Source organism: Nyctereutes procyonoides, unplaced genomic scaffold, assembly GCF_905146905.1.
Source record: "Nyctereutes procyonoides isolate TBG_1078 unplaced genomic scaffold, NYPRO_anot_genome, whole genome shotgun sequence".
NCBI lineage: Eukaryota > Metazoa > Chordata > Mammalia > Carnivora > Canidae > Nyctereutes > Nyctereutes procyonoides.
The window spans coordinates 434,406-457,792 of NW_026575135.1; the positions used below are offsets into that span (position 1 = coordinate 434,406).

At 66.4% G+C, this 23,387-nt stretch overlaps 2 protein-coding genes across 7 annotated transcripts; one reads left to right on the forward strand and one right to left on the reverse strand.

Annotated features, from left to right (window-relative positions):
- Positions 1 to 3,708: 3,708 nt before the first annotated feature.
- On the reverse strand, positions 3,709 to 7,008 carry LOC129494935 (splicing factor, arginine/serine-rich 19-like). Its single transcript, XM_055302190.1, has 4 exons — positions 6,646 to 7,008; positions 5,050 to 5,191; positions 4,385 to 4,883; positions 3,709 to 4,162 (listed from the first exon to the last, which is right to left on the reverse strand). Exons 1-4 carry the CDS (start codon positions 7,006 to 7,008, stop codon positions 3,709 to 3,711), a joined length of 1,458 nt encoding a protein of 485 aa, XP_055158165.1.
- PHF19 (PHD finger protein 19) lies at positions 5,834 to 22,943 on the forward strand. Of its 6 annotated transcripts, none has more exons than XM_055302107.1 (15): positions 5,834 to 6,020; positions 7,835 to 8,035; positions 8,483 to 8,564; positions 10,581 to 10,676; positions 11,122 to 11,222; positions 11,795 to 11,943; positions 13,874 to 13,969; positions 14,626 to 14,694; positions 14,862 to 14,982; positions 16,882 to 16,949; positions 18,082 to 18,243; positions 18,710 to 18,797; positions 19,279 to 19,364; positions 20,001 to 20,067; positions 20,627 to 22,943. In XM_055302107.1, the coding sequence occupies exons 2-15, from the start codon at positions 7,850 to 7,852 to the stop codon at positions 21,197 to 21,199; spliced, it is 1,944 nt and encodes a 647-aa protein (XP_055158082.1). In that variant the 5' UTR covers positions 5,834 to 6,020; positions 7,835 to 7,849; the 3' UTR covers positions 21,200 to 22,943. The 6 variants fall into 6 exon arrangements, with proteins under 6 accessions (XP_055158082.1, XP_055158083.1, XP_055158080.1 ...); XM_055302108.1 differs by having other exon boundaries at positions 5,835 to 6,020; positions 19,972 to 20,067; positions 20,627 to 21,097; XM_055302105.1 differs by lacking the exon at positions 5,834 to 6,020 and adding an exon at positions 6,988 to 7,741.
- The last annotated feature ends 444 nt before the right edge of the window (positions 22,944 to 23,387 follow it).

Below are 23,387 nucleotides of genomic sequence, written 5' to 3' on the forward strand. Positions count from 1 at the left end.
AAGAAAGGAGAAACCCAGAAGCGCTTCCCAGGGCCAGCATTCCTGGAAAGCCCAGAGAGGCACGGTCCTCGTCAGCACCCCAACCCCACTGGGCAGACGATGGGCATGTGTGAAAATGCAACGCCCGCCAAGGAGGTGCTTGTTCCTCAGCTGACCTCGAGTCGGGGCAAGGGGACCCTCGGTAAAGTCCCGCTCCGTAGAGGCTCCTGGATCACACCGCACCTGCAGCTTTCCAGTGACTGGGGTTCCCCATGTGGTCCTGGCCCCGCCCTTTGCTCCAGCGTGTTGTCTGGTCTCTTGTGGGTTCTGTGAGGCCTCACTGTCCCCCCCAAGTCCCTCGTTGCTGAAGACGCACAGAGACGGCCCTGGTGACTCACCACCAGGCTTCCAGACGGGTACAAGGTCACAGGCCCGGTGCGGCTTACGGTGCTACTGGGAAATGGCCTCTTCCTGGTGCTCTGGGCGCCGGCCCGGGGACCCCGACCAGGAAAGCCTCCCCGGACGCCCCAGCACGCTGACGCCACCCCTCTTGCGAGGCCCCGGACGTGCCGCATTGCAGGGGCGCAGCCGGCAGGCACTGTGGCAGCGCCAGCCTCCAGGCCTCTGCGCGCCTCCCACGGCCGGTTCGTCGGCGTCCTTCTGGCCCTTCTGCGGGCGCGAGAGCGCAGAGGCCGCTGAAGTAGGGCCTGCAGGGGCGGGGCGGGCTGGACGGCCGGGCGCACAGAGGGCAGGCGCGGGGGCCTGCGTGCGCATCACGGGGCTCGGGGGAGCCCGAGGGCCTGATGGGGAGCGAGCCGCCGAGGCGGGAAGAGAGCTCCGCAGCACAGGACCAGTGAGGACACGTGCATGCCAGGGGGTCCCCCGCCGCTTGGCTCACTCACAGGGAGGCGTAAGGGACCGGCTCTCAGGGCCGCGGGCCTGCGGCCACAGTCCACAGGCCGGGCGGCGGGTGGGGCGGCAGGTGGGGCGGCAGCCACCGGCCTGGGGAGGCGATCCACCCCGGGGACCCCAGGTGTTGCTGGCGGGCCCCTGGCTGAGCGGCTGAGGCCACGCAGGCCCCGGGGTTGACCCTGACCTCCGGCCGCCTCCGGGGATGCCCAGCCGACGGTGCACACATCAACCGCACCGAGGGGTCGCCGGGCCACCTCCCTCCGAGGGCCGCTGCTCTGGAGCCCCCCACCCGGCCCCACGCACCCGCCACGCCGGCCTCGGGGAGAGGAGCCCACGGCTGGAGCCCAGCGCGTCTGGGCGGCATCTCCCACGGGGGGCGGCCTGGAGCCCCCGCCGCGCTTGGGGCCAGAGGGCCGGGGCGGGACGGAGCGCGGCGGCCAGGCCCCGACTTTCCCGAGCAGCGATGGAGCGAGGATTCGGTGGCCAGCGCCGTGGCACGCGGGCTCCCCAGGCCGAAGGGCTACGGGACACGCCCCCAGCCAGGCGGAAAGTCCCCGCGGCGCTGGTGAGACCCTCACACCCCAGGCGACGCTCAGCCAGAAGGTTAAACAAGCTGTGGCGGCCAGACTCGGAGGCCTGCGGGACGCCAATCCCTGGGCCAGGAGGCCGGGCCTCGGTCCCAGACGGCTCCTCTGCCGACTGCCCGTGCCTTTCCCGCAGGCCCTTGAGCAAGCCTTACCTGCTTCCCAGCACCAGTGTCCCCATCTAGTAATGAGGAGTAGGAGCCCTGCCCGGGGAGGTCTCCTCCACTTGTGGGCGTCCCCGCCCCCGCCCCCGCCCCCGCCATGGCAGGTGTCTAACGTGTGCTGGCCACCTCAACCTCAGGTTTGCCACCTGCAAAGCAGGAGAGTCCTAGTCCCCACCTCGCTCCACGGGTACAGTGGCTTCGGGGATGGAGCACGCCACGTGGGCCTGGGGGAAGCTCGCGGCGCTCCCCACACCCACGCTGCCCTGAGGTCATCTCGGGCCGCATGGGCCCCCACGGGCCCCCAGCCGCGTGCACAGGGGACGCCGAGCGAGGGGTCAGGGTTCCAGAGCTGGACCTCCCGGGGTGGCGGCCGAGCTCTGCCAGGGGTGGCGCTTGGTTACGAGGGACATGGAGCGACGACAGCTGGCGTGGAGGCCGGGGCAGTGACCGGCGTGGGGCACTCGCTCCGCTGCCCCGGGGACCGCCTCGGACACCCCAGTGTGAGACAAGGGGGCAGGGTGGGGCCGGCAGGGCCCCGGGGCTTTGGGGGCGCGGACCCAGCGGGGTCCCGGTCCCTCCCCGCCGGGGAGGCGCACCACCTACCGCCCGTGCTGCCCTCCGCAGATGCTTCCCTGAGCGGCCGGGTCTCGTCTCCCTCCGATGCCCGGGAGGGGCCTGGCTCAGCGCCCAGCGACCGCGGGGACCCGGGGCTTGCTCTGTCCCAGCAAAGACGCCTGGAAGGTGCTGGACTCGCCGGCCTGCGTGGCTCTGTGCAATCTCTCGTGTGGACAGCTTGAAGGACAGCTCACGGCGCCCCGGGAGCACCCCGCAAACCCACACAGACGCACTGCACACCCGCAGCCCTTGGGCCGAGGCCGGGGCTCTGTCTGTCTGTCCTTCCGCTCAGGTACCGACTCCTACCATCACGCTACTCACATCCTATCAAAGTTGTGACACGAGGTAGCGGCGGACCTGATTCACGTGAGAGACGGGACCAGGTCATCATCACCGGACGGGAGCGGGGTTCGCTGGTCACCTCCTCACACAGAGCCTGTGCACACACCAGAACCACGCATTTGTCCTAAGTGTCGCATTTTGACCAGCGAGTGAATCCAAAGCCCAGATTAGGAAGTGACCCACTCGAGGCTCCCAGCCGGGGGAGCTCCCGGAAGGACACGGAGGCCACGGGACCTTGCAGGGGGCCACCGCTGCCGTCCGGGCCCCTCTCCCAGTGCACGTCAAGGTCACCTGTTGATGGGTCTGCCCACCTGCCAGCTCTGGACCAGGCCCTTCTGAGGCTGGAGGCTGCGTGTCACTTCAGGGCACATCTCCCTCTGTGTCACCCCCTCCCCCTCGGGCGGCACCCGCTCCCCTAAAGGGTGCTCAGTGTTGAGATGTGGGGGGGCGGTGGGGGAGCACTTTTCAGAGGAGGGGCCCAGGGTCTGCAGCGCGCCTGCGGGGAGGCCGGGAGGCCGAGGATCTCCTGTGTCCTGTGCCGTCTCCTCCCGCTCTGGGCTCCAAGAGGGGCAGACGGTTGCCTCCTCTCATTTCCCCACAGAAGCCACAGGTCAGGGTGTTTGTGGCCTGGCCGCTCACCAAGGCCACAGGCGCTTCCACGGCTCACAGTCCCACCCCGTCAAGTGTCCCTGTGGTGGTTGTTGACGATCCTGCCCTCTACTGTCATCTGAAAACTCCCGGCTCCTCTGCGCCGGGGACATTATACACTGACCCCCAGACTCAGGCAACGAAACACAGAGGCCGAGGGCCACCTAGCCGGTGACCTGGCCTCGTGGGCAAAAGGAACTTCACCATCGCGAGTCTGAAAGATCATATTACAGGAATAACTACCGTATTTGTGAAGAGCATTCCTTCTCGGGGAGCACCCGGAAAGTACTTCCAGAACGAAATCCTGTTCTGCCAAAGCACAAGGCGCTGCGCTTTGAAAGCAGGTGGATTTCTCGTGCGGGAACGACCTGTGCCTCAGCAAAGTGGACCTAGAGGACTGTGGAAATCTCAGGTGACTTGCACCTCCTCCCTGTGGTTTTCTGGCTTTTCCGAGTCATCCTTAATCAGAAGGAAAAACAAGGACAGGGCAGCACGTGGAGAAGGATGAAGTACCGCAGGGTGGGTGACCCGAGGGGATCTGCCTGCTCCCATCGTGGGTGACCCCGCGCACACCTGCAGCAGGTGGGGAGGCTCCTGCGCCGGCTCCCCCAGGTCTGGCGGCCCTCGGCCTCTCCAGGCCTCCCCCACTCGCCAGTACTTCGGGGGTGGCCCTGCCGGCTCTGAGGGAGGGGTATGTGATGGTCTTGGGGTCGTGGGTCTGAGCCCCGCCCCCCCCCGGGTGTAGAGGTCACCAAGAACAAATAAATGGAATCCCCAAATAATTTTGAACACACAGAAAATAGAGGAAAGGGTTCAGGCCTGAGACGGAGGAGGATGGCAGAGAGCCACCCCGGACGGCCACCCAGCTCGGCCCAATCTTGGCGCGCTGCCGTCTTTGCTTCAGGTATTTTGAATTTCCTGGGAAACAGATCAGCACAGGTAGACTCGGACGCCCGGTCCCTGTGACTCTCTCTGGCCTCCTCCCTAACCGTCCCGCCTAGGGGGACCCGCTATCCTAGAGCGGGTGTCGGATTTCCTGCGCCCGTTCTAACACTTTTTGGTACCTGCGTCCCTAAGATACACCGACAGGACGACAGGACGGTGCTGAGTGTTCAAGACTTTTTTCACAACACACTGCACCTGTCTCGCTGCTTGAGGCTGGTTTCTGTTTTCCCCAGGAAAGGTCCGCGGAGAAGCGGCTGCCTGGGTCTCGCTGCAGGGCCCGCGGTGCAGGTGCACGGGCCGCTCCGCAGGCCGGTCCCGCAGTCAGGCCGTGGCCGTCGCTGGCCGCGGGGCTGCGCTTCCCTCCTGTCTTCGCGCTGTGGCTCTCCCCCTCGGCGGCGCAGCGCCCACTGGCGTCCTTGACCTCTTCTCTTCTCTTTTCTTTTCTTTTTTTCTTTTTTTCTTTCTTTTCGTTTCTTTTCTTTTCTTTTCCTTTTCTTTCTTTTCTTTCCTTTTCCTTTTCTTTCTTTTCTTTTATTTTCTTTTTTCTTTCTTTTCCTTTTTTTTCTTTCTTTTCCTTTCTTTTCTTTTCTTTCTTTCTTTTTTTTCTTTTCTTTTTTTTTTCCTTTTCCGCCCTTGGATTGTCGTCGTGCCGCTCGCCCCCACTCTGAACCCACCCGCCTGCTCCCGAAGCAAACTCAGACGCGCGCAGCGCACAGCCCGGTCCGCGGGGCCCAGCGGCCTGGGGGCTGCGCACGGGCTCGTCGCCTCCCGCCCCCCCCCCGGGCCTCCCGGCCGCCCGCGCACCCCGCTGCCTCCGCCCGGGGCGCTCACCTCCGTGTCCAGGTGCCACCTGCGCGCACCTGCGCCGCGGGCCGAGGCTCTGCCGCCCACCACCAGGTGCGGCGCCTCGGCGCGGTCCGGCTTCCCGGGCTGCCCCGTCCCGGCCGCGCCGCCGCTGCCCCGCCGGTTCCGTCCTCGCCCGCCACCGCGCTGTAGCCGCGTCTACGCAGCAGCCGGCGAGGCGACCCGGGACGGACGGGGATGCGCCCGAGGGCCCGAGGCCGGGGCTCCCCCAGCTGCACAGCCCGTGGGCGCCCCCCGGGGCTGCGGCGGCCGCGGGGTCGCGGGGGCGGGGCGGGGCGGGGCGGGGCGGGGCGGGCGCCGGCAGCGCGGGAGGCTGGGCCGGGCCGACCGCAGGCCTCGGGGTGCGCGGGGGGGGGGGGGCCGCGGGCGGTGACCAGGCCCCGCCCCGCGCCCCCAGGCTGCCCCCCGCCGCCCGCTGCGCGCCCCCTCCCGGCGGCCCGCGCTCTGCCTCCGAGTGCAGCGCGCGGGGACCGGAGCGCGAGGCGAGCGGCGGGAGGGCGCGGCGGGGGCGGGGCGGGGGCGGGGCGGGGGCGGGGCCTCCGCGTGCGTCCGCGGCGTGGGGGGGAGGGGCGGGGCCGGGGATGCGCGGGGGGGGGAGGGGGAGGGGCGGGGGATGCGCGGGGGGAGGGGGAGGGGCGGGGCGGGGCGGAGCGGGGCTGCGGGGCCGGGGCGCGGGGGCGGCGCTGCGGGGCCGGGCGGGCCGCGGGCTCCAATGGCGAGGCCGGCGCGGCCGCCGCTACTTACATAAGCGGGACGTCAATAATTCGCGGGAAAACGCGAAAAAGATGGCGCCCCGCGCCCGGGGGGCCCCTTCCTGAGCGCCGGCCCCTCCCTCCCCCGCCCGCCCGCCCCGCCCCGCGAGACCCCGACCCCGGCCCCGCGGGCGGACACTCGGCCGGGCCGCCTCCTCCGCCGGGGCGCCGGGTGGGCAGACCGCGGGAGGGACCGGCCGGCGCGCGGGCTCGCGGTAAGCCGGGCGCACGGGGCGGTCGCGGGGCGGCCGCGGGGGGCCGGGGGGGGCCGGGGGGGGCCGGGGCCGGGGCTGCGGCGGGGCGGGCGGGCGGGGCGGGGGCAGCCGCAGGGCGGGTCGGCGCCTTGACCTGCCCGCGGGCGCCCGGGAGGCGGCCCAGGGCCGGGGGCGCCGGGGCCGCGGGGGGTCGGGGGGGTCGCGGTCCCGCCCGCGCGGCCTCCGGCCCCGACACCCCGGATCGCGCCGGCCGCCCCGAGAGGCCCCGGCCTGAGTCAGCGCCGCGCCCCGCGGGCCCGAGCCCGAGCCGGAGCCGGAGCCGGAGCCGCAGCCGGAGCCGGAGCCGGACGCGGCGGCGAACCCGCAGGCAGGCGGCCCTCGCGGGCGGGTTTGAATGAGCCAATCAGCGCCGCGGGGCCGGCGGGGGCAGGCGCGGGAGGGGGCGCGGCCGGGCCCCTGGGCGCCGCGAGGAAGTGTCAGCTCCGGGGCGGACGGGGGGACCCGGACGGGGGGACCCGGAGCCCGACCCCGCCCCGCCCGCCCGCCCGCCGCGCGGAAAGGGGCGCCCTGGGGGGAGCGCCCGCCCCGCCCGCCCCGGCCCGCCCCGGCCCCGACGGCCACGCACGTGCCCGGACCCGCGCCGGCACCTGCGGGGCACACGGCAGCCTCCGCCCGCCGCCCGCCGCCCGGTGCCCGGTGCCCGGTGCCCGCGGGGAGGGGGAGCCCGGGGCGGGTGCAGGGCACGGAGCCGGGCTGTGGCTGCGGCTGTGGCTGTGGCTGCGGCCGTGTGGGCTCCGCAGAGCGCGCAGGGGCACCGAGCCAGGTGAGCGCAGGAGGGGAGGCGGGCCTGGGCCTCGGGGACGGCTTCCCCTGCCGGAGGTGACACGGGGAGCCACAGAAGGTTTCCGGGAGAACCGGAGGGAGCTGTCGGCCGCTGGGAGAGTCTGGTGGGGAAGCGGGGAGGCGGGGAGGCAGGGGGGACCAGCATGCGAGCGCAGGGCTCCCCAACAGCGAGTGAGTGAATGAAGGGCCCAAGCAAAAGGGAGGCCTCAGATCAGACCAGGACGGGGCCGCAGAAAAGAGGGGCCGGATGCCAGGGCCCACTGGGCTTGAAGTTGGCACACGGCGGCACCTGACTAGTGGGAGAAGCCTAGAGATGCCCGGGGGTTCTGGGACCACCAGTGGTACCACTAGCAGGGAGAAGACAGCATCTCATAGGGTGGTGACAGGGACAGGTGCGGACAGACACGGTGGCCTGTGATGACTTACTGCTTGGAGCACACTTGCCCCATTTAGATGTCCCAGAATTGGTTTCCATGGAGTCACCCCATAACTGAGAGCAGAAACGGGGATCACAAAAGACACAACCGGACCGTCTGTACCTGGTCACTAGCCACCTGGGAGCTTTCCTTCCCAGATCTCGGGGCGGGGTGGGGGGAGCACAGACTTCCCGCCGCTCCCCTCCCGGAGAAGGCCTAAGGGGTGAAACTTCAGGTTCCTGAGCCTGGGAGTTCAGGCCGCCTGCACAGGAGGTGGGAAGAGGGGCAGGGGTGCGGACCAGCGCACCTCACTGAAGCCTTGCCTCTGCCTCCGCCCCACTGGCCACTTCCCCTGCCGGCCCTCAGTTCCTCTGCCTGTGGAATGGGAGTAATAACCTGCCCCCCGCAGGGTTGTCACAAGGATCCAGCGCGATAACAAGCGCCCGGCACACCGTACTGCAGGTTGCGTCCATGGTGGGCTCCTTCCTTCCCCGGATGGACTGTTGGGGGCCGGGGAGTGAGGAGTAAAAACCCTGTTCTCTCTCTCTCTTCCAGTGTCAGGGGAAGCTGATGGAGAATCGTACTCTGGACCCAGGGACTCGGGACTCCTATGGTGCCACCAGCCACCTCCCCAACAAGGGGGCCCTGGCAAAAGCCAAGAACAACTTCAAAGACCTGATGTCCAAGCTGACGGAGGGCCAGTACGTGCTGTGCCGCTGGACAGATGGACTGTATTACCTCGGGAAGATCAAGAGGGTAAACTTTCCTCCCCGGCCCCAGTTCCCGGGCTCAGCGTCTCTGCTCGTCCTCTGGCCTGGGCCTCCCTTCGTGCCCCTCATGCTCAAAAGATGAATGTGGAAGGAGCCGGAGCCTGCTTGGGCAGGTGCCATCCTCAGGGCTGACATCATGCAGCCAGGTCTTTAGAAAAGAGCTCTACGAGCCCACAGAACAAAACAAAGTCAGGCTGGAGGGGACCGCAGGTGACCACCTGGCCTGCGCCGTCCTCGGCATTCCCACCAAGCCCTGGTCCCCTGGGCGGGACTGTGAGGCCCCAGGCACACTCTGCCTCAGGAACCACTGTCCTCCCCCTTCCAGCCTGACTCTGCTTTCTGGAGCACAAGGAGTGGATGGGAGAGGACCTCCATGTCCCAGGGGCTCGTCCCCAGCCACTTTCTCACGTTGCCCCTCCCTCTCCGCGCCCAGGTCAGCAGTTCTAAGCAGAGCTGCCTTGTGACTTTTGAAGATAATTCCAAATACTGGGTCCTCTGGAAGGACATACAGCATGGTGAGTACCCCGAAGGGCCCGGGCTCCCCTGCCCCACCCTGGCCCGCTCTCCTCCTCCACTCCCATCCGCCGCCTTCTCTCTGGTACTGCTTGCATCTGCCCTTGTCAGATGGGCCCCCCTGCCCCCCGGCCCACCTGAGGAGATCCGATGACGAGCCTGTTTACACAGAAAGGCACTCGGACGTCTGTCACGCCTGTGATCACTCCCACGTCACGAGGGAGGCAGGCAGGTGGAGGAGGTGGCTCCGGAAGGTTCTGGGAGAGCTGGGACGCCACTTCGTGCCCAGCGGCACAGGGCTCTGGGTCAGTCCGGGGCCAGGAACGGGGAGGGGCACTCAGAACTGGCTCTTCTGCGTGTGAGCACAGTGCGCCCGGTCCACGTGTGGGGGAAACGAGTGGAGGCAGCCCCAGCCGTGGCGGGAAGCCGAGAAGGCAGGGATGGACCAGGCAGGGCGACGATGGACATGTCTGGGCGGAGCTGGAGCAGCTCCGGGGCTGAGTGGGAGCTGGGTCGGGCACCATCCCGGCCTGCGGAGGGCTGACAGTCCCCCCGCGGCCCCATTCTCCCTTCCCACGGGCATCACAGACCCCGCTCATCAGTCACAACACTCGCGTTTCCCGCTTGGAGCTCTAAGCTTGGGCTCAGTAGGCCTCGGGCCAAGTTTCAGCTCCGCCCCTTGCTTGCTGCGTGTTCTTGAACAAGTGACACTTCTCTGAGCCTCGGTTTCTTCATCTGAAGAAAGGAGGTGATGACGGCTGTGGCCTCGCAGGGCAGTTGCATGAGACCCTTGGCCCAGGGCTCCTGAGTTGCTGGGAGGCCCTTCCTGAAGAATGTGTTACCAGAAGGAAGGATTTCAAGGCGCCTGCCAAGTGGAGGCCACAGAACCCAGCCAGTTCGCAGAGGCTCCACCAAGATGTCGTGGCTGATGCGGAGGTGGAGACGCCTCTCCCAGCGCCCCTCGCCCTCAATTTCTTCTCCCAAGATCCAAAGCACGGAGGAGCTCTTCTCTTGAGTTACCTCCTCACTGAAGGCGACGGAGCGGCCGGGGAAGACCCCCACAGACATTGGGCAGAGGGCCCCCGGTGCGCCAGGACCCCCGCGGGTGCTGCAGCGTGTCTCCCCAGCCAGAGAACTGTGCGTCCCGGGCAGGACGGAGCCCCCGCTGGCATCGCTGGGAGGACAGCAAGAAGGCTGAGCAAGCCGCAGGCATTGAGCACTTGATTTCGCTTACTACTTTACTGTCACGGTGTATGAACGTATCCGCCCAAGCCTTTCACAGATAGACACACGTACTCTTCAACAGTAACCAAAAAAGAAAAAAGAAATGAGAAAGAACTTGTAGATTAAAAGCAGTTGAACACACTCAAAACTGTTATGACACTTTTATTGAAGAGACAGTTGGAAATGTGAACACTAAGTTTGTTGGTGATATTAAGAAATTGTTTTTGATTTTTTCAGTGCGACAAAACACTGTCATTATGTTGTTTTTAAAGAAGAGCATCCTAATCTTTCAGAGTCACATACTGAAACATTTTCAGAAAATGATTAGGGATCTGGGAATTGGTTCAAAATAACATAAGACGGGGAAGTGGGTGGGAATACAGTCAGAAGATTGGCTACGAGCTCTTAATGATGGGAACATGGAGTTTCATTATGACATTGTTTGTTACTGGTAACATGAATAAGTGCTTAACAAACTAAATTAGGCAGAAGAGGCAGCATGATATGGTCAGAAAGAACAAGGGATTGGGTGTCAAGCAGCCATGGGTTCGAATCCCATTTCTAGTTCTATTTAGCTTTTGGGATTAACTGCTCTGAGCCTCAATTTCCTTGTCTTTAGAATGGGCTACTGATACTAGGCACCTCAGAGTGTTGGGGAGATGCAGCGAGCCGGCCCACGGGGCCTAGGGCCAGGCCCCGCACTGAGGGGCGGCTCAGCACCTGGAAGGCGAATCCTGGGATTCCTGCGAGCCAGACCTGACCCTGGAGGGCCCCTGTCTCTCTCTCCCTTTCAGCTGGCGTTCCAGGGGAGGAGCCCAAGTGCAACATCTGTCTGGGGAAGACATCGGGGCCGCTGAATGAGATCCTCATCTGCGGGAAGTGTGGCCTGGGTGAGTGTGGTGAGCGGGGCACGGAGGAGCCCCCCGACGGGTTCCCCACCACTGACCCAGTGGGTGCGTCCCACTGGGGGCTCTCAGCTGGCTTCCCATTTCTGTTGGACCCCGGAGTGACAGGGGCCAGCCTCTGGAGCGCTGGGGAGAGCTGGGGTTCCTGAAAAGGGATGTAACGTGCGTGGGTTGGAGCTCCCGTCACCCCCTGGCAAGGATGAGTGGAGACGTGGGGCACAGAGGCCCAAGCCAGACTGTCGTGCCAACCCCACTGGGGCCCAGGCTGTCTCCCTCGCCTGCCTGGACGCCAGCTCGGCTCGTTGCTGAGCATTGCAGCCAGCCCCTGGCTCCTCCGACTGGCGCTGCCCTCGCTAGCCCTGTGGCCTTAGGGCTGCTGGGCTGGGCCACTGCCTCCCGGCGGGCACTCAGCAGCGCCCCTCTGCCGCAGGTTACCACCAGCAGTGCCACATCCCCAGGGCGGGCAGTGCGGACCGTCCCCTGCTCACGCCGTGGTTCTGCCGCCGCTGCATCTTCGCGCTGGCTGTGCGGGTGAGCCCTCCGTCCTTGCAGCCCCTGCCTTTCCCCGCCTCAGTGGGAAGCCTGGACCCCCTGCACGCAGGCCGACGGCAGGTCCCAGAGCCTGGGCTTGGAGGCAGACCGCGCTGCTGCCACCGGTGGCTGCCTTAGCCTCCCTGAGCCTGCTTCCTCAGCAAATGATAAAATGGATGTGGGTTTGGGGCCAGGGGTAGGAGCCCCCCAATAAATGGTGCTTTGCTCTGGAAAGACAAAACCCACGTGAGCACCCCCGCTCAGTACGTATTGGGTATCACGGTTACCTGGTTACCTTCATCGCTGGTGTTCATGCTAATATGATTCCTAAGAGATCCTCCTGGGAGGGAGCGAGGACAGATGCGGGATCCACGAGAAGGGATCCACGAGAAGGGCTTCCTCCGCTTCCGACCCTGGAACATCCACGGGTCCCCGGGGTCCTCGTTCCCCTCGCCAGCGGCAGGGCGCAGACTCCTGTGGCCGCCCCGGGCCCGCCCCGTGCACCCTCACACCCCGACCCCCGCCACCCCGCCGGGACCCCGCGGCTGAGCCGGACCGTCACCTCCCCGCAGAAAGGCGGCGCGCTCAAGAAGGGTGCCATCGCCAGGACGCTGCAGGCCGTGAAGATGGTGCTGTCCTACCAGCCCGAGGAGCTCGAGTGGGACTCGCCCCACCGCACCAACCAGCAGCAGTGCTACTGCTACTGCGGCGGGCCCGGAGAGTAAGGCCGCGGGGCGGGGCCTCGGCGGGGCGGGGCGGCTCGGCGGGGGCGGGGCTACTGCTACTGCGGCGGGCCCGGAGAGTAAGGCCGCGGGGCGGGGCCTCGGCGGGCGGGCTAGGGGCGTGGCCTCGGCGGGGGGCGGGGCTACTGCTACTGCGGCGGGCCCGGAGAGTAAGGCGGCGGGGGGCTAGGGGCGGGGCCTCGGCGGGGGCGGGGCTACTGCTACTGCGGCGGGCCCGGAGAATAAGGCCGCGGGGTGGGGCCTCGGCGGGGCGGGGCCTCGGCGGGGCGGGGCTACTGCTACTGCGGCGGGCCCGGAGAGTAAGGCCGCGGGGCGGGGGGCGGGGCCTCGGCGGGGGCGGGGCTACTGCTATGCGGCGGGCCGGAGAGTAAGGCCGCGGGGCGGGGCCTCGGCGGGGGCGGGGCTACTGCTACTGCGGCGGGCCGGAGAGTAAGGCCGAGGGGCGGGGCCTCTGCGGGGCGGGGCATCGGGGGCGGGGCTACTGCGGCGGGCCCGGAGAGTAAGGCCGCGGGGCGGGGCCTCGGCGGGGGCGGGGCTACTGCTACTGCGGCGGGCCGGAGAGTAAGGCCGCGGGGCGGGGCCTCGGCGGGGCGGGGCTAGGGGCGGGGCCTCGGCGGGGGCGGGGCTACTGCTACTGCGGCGGGCCGGAGAGTAAGGCCGAGGGGCGGGGCCTCTGCGGGGCGGGGCATCGGGGGCGGGGCTACTGCGGCGGGCCCGGAGAGTAAGGCCGCGGGGCGGGGTTCGGGGCGGCGTTCGGGGCGGGGCGGTTGGCTCCTGGCCGGGTGCTGTGGAGGCGATCCCTGCCCCGACTGCAGGACGAGCCCAAGTGGCTCTTACCGGGCTGGGTCTGCATGTAGCCTTGGGCGACCAGCCTGCTCCCCTGGGCTGACCGCCCCAGGCATTGTGGCAGGGGCCACAGAAGTGACAGATGAGAGATGAGGTCTCTGCCCTCAGGACGCAGCCTGCGGGATGCCCTGAGGTCCTGAATCTTAGCCCCATGCTCCTGACAAGTCCTCGGGGTCTGGAGGCTGGGCTTACCCAGGCTAGCTGGGTAATTTGGGCAAATCACGTGAAGTCCTTCGTCTCCTAAGTGGGATTGACAGTCCCGGCCTCCCCAACTTCCCCGAGTGTGCGAGGCTCTATGGGATGGGGGGAGAAGTGCGTATAGCAGCGGGACGGTGGCTGTCGGTGCCGGCTGGGCACAGTTGCCCCGGGGTGGTTGTTAGAAATGCACCTCCCAGGGGCTCCCCCAGTGATTGAGCAGGTCTGGGGTGGACTAAGGAATCCATAGGTTAGCCTAGATCCCAGGTGATTGTGATGCGCACAGTCCAGGGACCTCACCTGGCAAGTTGTGAACAAAGCCTAGGTTGTCCTTAAGGAAGTACTACTTTGCCCTTCGTTCGTATTCGGTGAATAGTCGTTGACTGGCCCCGACAGGGTAGGCACAGCCCTGGGTAAGGAAGAGCAGGCGTGGTGCTGCCCGTGGAGCATACGGGGCCATCGGTCTCCCACGAGGTCTCCCGGGCAAACCTGTCCACTTTGGTGGTGTTTGAGAAGCAGCGTGGGGGGGCGCAGAGATGGGGGCTTCCCGTGGCGTGAAGAGCGTAGGCTTTGAAGTGAGGAAGGCCGGGACTGAGTCACCACCCACCACTTGCCTCCTGAGTGACCTTGCACAAGCCGTTTAGGCTTAGGACCGGGGGCCCGTCTCTTGCCAGACGGGGAGATCAGACTAGCATGAGCCTGCTCCCTGGGCCTCCCCTGGCGCGGCCTCGGTGCTCCGTAACCGGTAACCGTGGGTTCTCTTCCTTTCCCCCGGTGGAGAGCAAGTTTGTGTTGGGAGAAGTGGCTGAGGCTGACGCCCGGCCTGGAGCGTGGGCCTGGCTGACCCTGGCTCCTCTGGCTCTCCAGGTGGTACCTGCGGATGCTGCAATGCTACCGGTGCAGACAGTGGTTCCACGAGGCCTGCACGCAGTGCCTCAATGAGCCCATGATGTTCGGGGACCGGTAGGTGCTCATCTGGCCCGGCACCCTCGGGGGTGGGAAGGCGGATGGGGGGGGTGCGCGGACGGCAGGGGCAGCAGTGCTTCCCGACTGCCTGCCAGGCCCTCCGCAGGCGGGGTCTCTGAGCGTGGGCACCTACCTGTGTAAGGGAGGCAGCTCGGGGTGAGGCCCTTCTCGGTAGAGGAACGTGCCAGGCCACGGCTCCAGCTGCCATGGCCTTGTGGGGGGACCTTCGGCAACGCCCCACCTTCCCTAAGCCCTTGGGAGGAGGATGACTGATCTGGCTTCTACCGGGCGGGGTGAAGCTGTCGAAGGCACACGAGTGTCGCACCAGATACCGTGTGTCCTGGTTGGCGTGGCGCGTTTGTGACCGAGCGTGGCGCGTGTGAGCGGGCGTCTGGGGGGGAGGAGGGCGCCCGGCGCAGCCCGGCCCCCGCAGCCCCTGCAGCCCCGCAGCCTCCGCCGCTCACCCCCAGCTCCCCGTGCTCCAGGATCGGGACATGGGGAGCGGCTTAGGTGGAGGGGAGGTGGGGTATGGGGCCTCCGTCCTGCCGCCGCCCTGGGGACTGGGGACGAGGACGGCCCAGGGGAAGGCAGGGGGGAGCGCGGGTGGGCATCAGCCCTCCCAGCACAGCCCCGTCTCCACCCACCCCTTCCAGGTTCTACCTGTTTTTCTGCTCCGTGTGCAACCAGGGCCCCGAGTACATCGAGCGGCTGCCCCTCCGATGGTGAGAGGCTGGGGCTTGGCCCGCCCGCCCCGTCCCCCCCCAGCCGCTCCGCTCCCACCTCCCTCCGGGAACCACTGCGTGTGCAGCCAACGGGCTGGCCTCGCCCCTGCCCTTCAGCCCCGGGGCTGCCTCCTCACCCAGCCCCACCTACCTGCCCCCCTGCCCAGGGTGGATGTGGTGCACCTGGCCCTCTACAACCTGGGGGTGCAGAGCAAGAAGAAGTACTTCGACTTTGAGGAGATTCTGGCCTTTGTCAACCATCACTGGGAGCTCCTGCAGCTCGGCAAGGTACGCGGGACGGCGGGCTGAGAGTCGGGCGCCCGTCGGAGGCCCGGGGGCTGGGAGGACGACCCAGAGTCTCTCAGCTGCCCCAGGCCGGGGCCTCGCTGACCGGGCAGCAGGGGCTGGGGGTGGGTCTGAGCTGAGCAGGGCCCTGGGGGTGTGGGGGAGCCAAGGGTCCTGCGCCCTGCTGGTGCCCCTCTGACAGCAGAAGGCTCTGGGGCCTGGGAGACTGAGGGTGGCGGAGGTGGAGAGCCCCTGGCGGAGGCTGAGCCAGGACCCTACCTGCCTCTCCCATTGGGGAGCCGCGCCCCATTCCCCAACGACCACCTGAGTCCTTTCCACCAACCTGGGGCGAGGTGTCAGCCCTACTCACTGCCCCAAGTCTTTCTTTGATGAGACAGGACTTTACAAAAAGAAAAACAAAAAGACTTTAATGCTCTGCTTAAAGACCTATGACGAAAAAAACAGAAAAGACCTATGACGCTCTTCATGTAACGTCTCCCATTGTAGCGTTGGTTATTTATAAGACGTTTATATTGTCGGGGCGCCTGGGCAGCCGACTCTTGGTTTTCGGCTCTGGTGGTGATCTCGGGGTCCTGGGACGGAGCCCCGTGTGTCGGGCTCTGTGCTCGGCGGGGAGTCGGCTTTAAATCTTTAAGAGAAAAATCTTTAAAAGAAAAAGGCATACGTATCGTAAAGCCTTAAAAGACAGGTAGAGCAGGTATTTTTACTAACATTTTTTTCTGGTTTATAAAAAGAACATACCGTTCCTGGTAGGAAAATTGTTAAGTGCAACAAAGTACACTTTAAAAAAAAGTCATCCAGGGGCGCCTCGGGGCTCAGTTGAGTGTCTGACTTGATCTCAGCTCAAGTCTCGATCTCGGGTCTTGAGTTCGGGCCCTGCGCTGGGCCCCATGCTGGGGGGGAGCCTACTAAGAACAAAATCATCCATACTCCCCGTCACACCGCGCAGAAACAGCTGCCAGTGATGTAGTCCATCGTTTTTTCTATGTTTTTCCTGGGCTTCTGTTATACAGTATGTAAAAATTCAAATCACTTTTTTTCGCTTTATATCATAAATACTTTTCCATACTGTGAAAGAGCTTTCATCCGCATGTTTAAGGGCCCCACTGGTTTCCACCACGGTTGACTTACTGCTTTCCTTCCTTTGGGCAGGTGCCCTGCCTCTCACTGGGAACAACGCTGCACTTAAAGCTTTGCCCGTGTTGCGCGTTCCGTCCCCGTGATAGAGCCCATGCGGTGGCATTGCCGGGTCAAGGGCATGGGCCTTCTTCAACCTTTTTTTTTTTTAAGATTTTATTAGAGAGCAAATGATGGCACAAGAGAGAGAACCAGTGGGGGTGGAGGAGTAGAGACAGGAGAAGCAAACTCCCCGCTGAGCAGGGACCCCCCCCCAAGCCCCCGACTTGGGGCCCATCCCAGGCCCCTGATCATGTCCTGAGCTGAAGGCAGACACTCCACTGATGGAGCCACCCCGGCGCCCCATCGAACCTCTTTTTTTTTTTAATTTTTTTTTTAAATTTTTTATTTATTTATGATAGTCACAGAGAGAGAGAGAGAGAGAGGCAGAGACATAGGCAGAGGGAGAAGCAGGCTCCATGCACCGGGAGCCCGACGTGGGATTCGATCCCGGGTCTCCAGGATCACGCCCTGGGCCAAAGGCAGGCGCCAAACCGCTGCGCCACCCAGGGATCCCCCCATCGAACCTCTTAATCCATTTAGGACGGGAGTTAACTCCCCCATTTCCAGGTGGAGACCTGAGCTCAGAGAGGAGGAAAGACCTAGGATCCCAGAAGTCTGGGTCCTCACTCGGAGATTGCAGGGAGGGAGGGGACGGGGCTCGTGGGCCTGGGTCTCACTGTCCTGCTGGCTGCTCCCCCTCAGCTCACCAGCACCCCCGTGACGGACCGAGGACCACATCTCCTCAACGCGCTGAACAGTTACAAAAGTCGGTGCGTGCAGGGAAGGGAGGGAGTGCGTGGGGCCCCACAGGTGGAACTGGGTACAAAGCACCTCCCTGCCTCGGGGCCTTTGCTCAAGCTGCGCTACAGCCTGGGTCTCCCACCCCTGTCTCTGGCTCCATAAGTCCCACCCGTCCTTTCAGATTCGGGGAGCACCCCGCCTCTTTTGTGATGTGCCCCCAACCGCTGCAGCAGCTTCATGCGTCAGTCCTGGGCTCTGCTTCCTAGGGGGTGCACCCCTGCTCTCTGAGGGCCGCTCCTCTCCGGCCGTCTGTGGTTCAGGGCCGGGCACTGGAAGGTCCATTCATCCCATCCCCGTGGCCATCCTCACCCATCCCCAGCCCGTGTCTTCCCCCCCCGCACCCGGGCTCCTGAGTCCTCAGCACACGACAGCCACAGACCTGGCTGCCACTGCCCACCTCCCGTGGCCAGACCCTGCCCTGATCCTCTGCTTGATTTGTTCTGGGCGTCGGCCGTCCTGAACCCGCTGCTCTCCGGCTCAGGGGGTCTGCTCAGCTCTCTGTGGACCGGAGCGCTCTTCCGTCCCGTTCAGTCCTTTGTCCCCCCGACGGCGTTGCTTGAACTGCTGCCCCGTCAGCCCTGTGTAGGTCCTGAGCACGCAGCGAGGAGCAGGACGTGGTCCCCCCTCGTGGGGTGGGGCCCGGACACAGTCCTGCTCTTGAGCAGTGGGGCTCCTGCCCTCGTGGTGGCTTCCCTGTGGACGGGTGCTGGGGGAGGACTGTCGGAGCCACCCCTCACCTGGCAGCTCACCTGGAAGGAGGAGGGACATGCCTGCAGGTGTTTGCAGTCTCCTGAGGAGACCAGAAAGCAGAATGGTGTGGAAGCGGTGTGTGGGCCCCTGCAGTTCCCTGCCAACTAGAGGAGGCCTTCCTGTAGGAGGGGCCCTGGGGCTGGTTGAGCCGAGAAGAGGGGCAGGAGCTGCTAGAACCACGAGGGGCAGGGAGGAGCCCCCAGCCGCATCCCCGCCCAGCCCGGGCCCCATGGCCTTGAGGAACCAGTGTCGTGCCCGCGGCGACCCGGACCTCAGCTCTGGGCGAGGCTGCACTCGCCTCCCGGGAGGAGGACCCACAGGCCCCAGAGCTTTCTCTCCCGCCCCCCGCAGGTTCCTGTGTGGCAAGGAGATCAAGAAGAAGAAGTGCATCTTCCGTCTGCGCATCCGCGTGCCCCCCAACCCGCCTGGGAAGCTGCTGCCTGACAAGGGCCTGGTGCCCACGGATGGCGGCGCCACCTCGGAGCTGCGCAAGAGAGGAAGGAGCAAGCCCGGGTCAGTGCCTGGGCGCCCAGCTCGGGGTCCCCGCCCCCCCCAGCCACAGCCCCAGGACGGCTGTGCCGGGCCGCGGAGGCCGGAAGGCCGTGGAGGCTGGGAGGCTGGGAGGCTGGGGCCGGGGGCTGGAGGCCAGGAGGCCGGGGGCTGGGGGCCCACGCGGCCTCGGCCACTGATCCGGCCTCTGTCCCGCGCCCACTCTGTTGTGTGGCCTGGGGGGAAGCCAGGCCTTGGGGCGCAGTTGCCGGGCCAGGACGGGGCAGTGAGCTCCGGGGGCCCCCGCCCCACTGGCTCAGCGCAGCCCCTCACCCTGGGCGTCGGGTCGGAGCGTCCTGAGTCCTGCCCTGTCCGCGGCCCCGCACGCCCGCCCGCCCCAGCGCCTGTGCCCCCCCCCGCACCGCTGTGCCCCCCACCCCCTCCGTCCGGCCTTCGGGCTCTGACCCGCCCCCCCTTTCTGTCTCCACAGTCTGTTGCCTCACGAGTTCCAGCAGCAGAAAAGGCGAGTTTATAGAAGAAAAAGATCAAAGTTTTTGCTGGAAGATGCTATTCCCAGTGTTAGTTTCTTGTTTTCTTGCTCTCCACATCCACGCGCAGGGTCGGACTGTTGGGGGCTCCCAAGCAGGGCACGGCCCCCCAGGCCCTGGGGGCCTCCCGCACATCCCTTAAAGAGCAGACGCCCGCACGACCGCTGCCTTAGGTCCCCAAGCTGTCCCGGAGGCGGAGGGGCGGGGCGGCGGTGGGGACCCTGCAGCCGGAGGCCAAGGCCTCCTCGAGGGCGGGAGCATGCCACGGCCGTGGGGGGCGCTAGCACCGGCCCAGCCCCCCCTCCCCCCGTCCCCCGCCCTTGCCCCGGTCTGCGGGCTGTCCCCGGGCACCGTCAGCAGCTCAGGTGACGCCCCGGCGGGCCCACTCCCGGGTGGCGGCGCTGCAGAGCCAGAGAGGAGGGTGCCCGGAGCCGCAGGCCTGGGACCGCGTGGCCCTCAGCGGGGGCAGGCGCCAAGCGGCCTGAGCTCACTGCCCCTGCTGTGTCCGCAGAGCGACTTTACCTCCGCCTGGAGCACCAACCACCACCTGGCCAGCATCTTTGACTTCTCGCTGGATGAAATTCAGAGCTTAAAAAGGTGACAGGAGGGCCCGTCGAGGGCTGCCCGGGGGCAGAAGCCGCGGGGCCCCTGGCGCTCGGAGGGCAGGCTCGCTCCAGCTCAAGGGGTCGCAGCGTCCCCGGCCCCCCCGCCCCCCACCCCCTGCAGCCCCTCCTGCTTCCCCCTTTGTGCCCCGTGCTCCTTCCTCCGGGGAGCCTTCCCGACGCCCCCCGGTGTTCCCACCTCACCCCGTGCTTGGTACACGTCAGGGAGGGCCTTGCACCCTCCGCTGCTTCGTTCCCAAACGCCTGAAGGTCCTGCAGTGCTTCCCGGAGGAGGGGAGGGCTTGGGTCCCTCAGGCCCGGCTGCAGCGCCTCCGTAGCGGTCACTGACTGCGGCCTTCGCAGCGCCGTCGGGCGCCCCGAGCCCCCCGGCCTGTGCGTGCCCGGCTGTGATGAGGCTGCAGCAGGTGCGGCGGAGGCAGGCCCTTCGGGTCTGTTTGGCAGCAGGTGTGGGGGGCCCGCTCGTCGGGGTGTCCCGGGGCTCCTGCTCGGGCGGCCGGCGGGGCACTGGGTGGGCCGGCCCAGGGGCAGCAGCGCCCGGAGGGGAGGCCCCGCGGCGGAGGCTCACCCTCTGCCCCCGTCAGTGCCAGCTCAGGCCAGACCTTCTTCTCAGACGTGGACTCCACGGACGCTGCCAGCACCTCGGGCTCGGCTTCCACCAGCCTGTCCTACGACTCCAGGTGAGCCGGGGGCAGGAAGGCCTGTGGTCCGGGTCCCCCCACCGTCCCGCGGGCCTCGCCTGGGCCCTGGAGCCGCCCGGCCCGTGCGCAGTGGAACCGCCGGGCCCGAGCCACGGAGCCTGGCCTGTGCAGGGGACCCGCTCCCCGGCTGCCGCCCCGGGCTGTCCTGAGTCACCGAGGGAAGGAGCCATCGCTCTGGAGGCCTGGAGGGGGCAGGCACCACAGGGCGCGCTGGGGCGGGCAGGGGCCCTGGGGACCAGCTGGTCCTCGGCGGCCCCACATCCTGGCGTCTGCCCGCATCCCTCCTCCCGCGTCCTGGGCTCGCGAGCTCTGTGGGGCCCGGTCCTGTTCCCGAGCCCCTCCTTCGTGTGCTTTGTGCCTGCCCCACCCCTTTCCGTCCCCGTGTGTGCGTGGCACACGCGCCTCCCTGTCCACGGCCCGGGCTCTGGCCATCCGGCTCCCGGCTGCTCGGGGCGGTGCAGGCAGGGCCCCTCGGGACGCTGGGGACCCCGATCGCTGCTCCGGGCCGGGCTCAGGGCCCCCTGCCTCGCCCCTGCAGGCGGACGGTGGGCAGCCGCAAGAGGAAGCTGGCGGCCAAGGCGTACGTGCCGCTGCGGGCCAAGCGGCGGGCGGCCGAGCCGGGCGGACGCTGCCCCTCCGACAGCAGCGCAGAGGTGGCGTCGGGCCCCGAGCGGCCGGACGAGGGCATCGACAGCCACACGTTCGAGAGCATCAGCGAGGACGACTCGTCCCTGTCCCACCTCAAGTCCTCCATCACCAACTACTTCGGCGCGGCCGGGCGCCTGGCCTGCGGGGAGAAGTACCAGGTGCTGGCGCGGAGGGTCACGCCCGAGGGCAAGGTCCAGTACCTGGTGGAGTGGGAGGGCACCACCCCCTACTGAGCAGCCCCGGGCGGCGGCTCCTCGGGCCCCCAGCCCCCAGACTGTTGACCCGTGACCCCGGCTCCACGACCCCCGCCCCGAGGCCGTCCTCCTCCTGTCCCGCCGTCCCCGCGCCTCTCTCCCACACGTGGGTGTGTTCACCACCTCCCCCGCAGGGCTGGCCTCCCCTGATGTCCCCGGTGTCCCCGCACCTGACCCGGGCATCATGCTGGGAGAGCAAGGACCTCTAAGCACGGCCTTCCTGCCTGGCCCAGCCTGGCGGTGAGGGCACTTGACGCCCCCCTGCGACAGCCCACGTGGCGGGGACCCGGGGCCAGGGCCTCAGGCGTCAGGCTGGGTCTCTGCCTCAAAGGCGCCCACGCCGCAGCCCCGTCAGAGGCCGTGAGCTGCCGGGCCCGCAGGTGCTCCTCTCCCCGGCCTCGCACCCGCCGTGGCACTGGGGGTGCCTTGGAGACCCGCGGGCCAGGGAGGGAAGTGGGAGGCAGGGCGGCCGGGCCCCGCAACCCCCGCCAGCCTCCTGGCCCCCGGCCCAGCCCCGCCACACACGGCCACACAGAACGCACCCACAGACGCCGCCATCACACGTGTGCTCTCACCCTCCGGGACCACCCCCCCCACACACACACAGACCATGCACATGCACCGTGCAGCATACGTGTACACATGCACACACCGTGCAGCATGCACGTACACAATGTACACACAGACCACACACCACGCGGCATCGTGTACACACACACACACAAGCTCCCGCTCCCGCTCCCCCTGTGCCAGCCTGGTTCCTGCCCTCGGCTCTCCCGTGGCCTCTTCAGTGCTGCAACTAAATGTGAAAGTCCAGCCTCTGCCCCTTCTTTCAGCCATGAACGGCGGAGGCCCCGCACAGAGTGGAGCCCAGAGGACTCGTGGCCCCTTCCTATCCCCTGCTGTGCCCTGAGATTGACAATCACTTTTTGGGACAGGTTGGGATTTTTAACGGGCTTGCGTTACTCAGCGCTCTCCAAGGGAAGCCTCTGTCAGTGGGAGTATAAATAGAATTCTTAGAACTGACGTTACAACTCATCCCCATCTGGAGGAAAACCAAAAATGAGAAGAGGAGGGGACCCCTCATTTTTGCTGCTTCCAGAGCTATTAGAAGCGGACTCACATGATGGGAAAGTAGAAAGAAGTGCCTTCACGAGGGCAAGGGCGGACCAGCCGGGGGCCAGCCCTGCCAGCCGCTGCTGTGGCCTCCTCGGCCGAGCTCCGCAGGCTGCCAGCAGCAGGGCGAAGGTGGATGAACGAGGGGTGGCGGGCCCGGGGAGCTGGTTTTTCCTTTGCTGGGCTCAGCCCCTCCCGACCTGCGAGCACCCGGGAGTCCGAGATTGTTCAGATGCCCCCGGCCTCAGACCTCAGTCCTCCAGTGCCTTCCACACGGGACCTCACCTCCTGCACGTGGCCCGCCCCCTTCCCTCCGCTTCCCTGGCGCGACCCAGGCAGGGAGCAGCTGGGGCGGGGCCCGTTCCCTCCCTTCTCAGCCCCACAGCTGCCGCCACTGAAGCCCCGAACTGGGGCCGGATGGAAGGGGAGCTGAGAAGCCAGCCCCCAGGCCCATAGGGGTGTGTGGGACCTCGGGATCCAATCTGTGGCTTCCTGCCTGGCTTCAGAGGGCACAGCCACCCCCCAGGCCTGCTTTCCAGGCTTCCGAGGAAGCGCAGGATGAGCACGGCCCGCGCGGCCACTGCACCTTCTCTCCTCAAGCCCCAGGGAGGCTCTGGGCTCGAAGGGGGGCGCCGGGGCCTTCCTCACTTGGGATGTCAGCCTAAGGCCTAGCAGGGCCACCCTGACTCCACATCCCAGCATTTCATTCATACCAGTTAATAGCTGCATTACTGCCAACTGACCTTATAACCCTGTGCACCTTTGAAAAGATTTATGGTTTTGAATTGCTGCTTTTAATAACATTTGTTATATTAAAGTTATAATTAATGTGCCTGGTTTATAATTTAAAAGCTCCTTTTGATAAATTGACTATCTTCCCCCTGTTGAATCAACCATCAGCTCTGGTCTTGGTTTCCTGGAAACTGAGAAGGGATGACAGGACCCCACCCGGCCACCCGCCACTCCAATAACTGCCTCCCTCCTTCTCCCCACTGCTCTCACCCTTACCACCGGCAGGACGTGGGACTTCTTTTCTGTGAATACCTGACCCATGAGGGCAAAAAGCATCAGCTGAGGGCCATGGAGAAGTAAAAGATGGGGAACGACCTTAGGAACGGACCTCACTAAAACACTCCCGTGCAGCCACCGGAACTGCTTAAGGCGCACGGGCACCAGCCCTGGAAGCTGCAGTTAACTCCAGGCCGGTGTCTGCTAGTCCTAACTTCGAGCACCTCGGACAGGTTCCCTTGTTTCCCGCACCCTCCCCCTGCCAGCAATAGT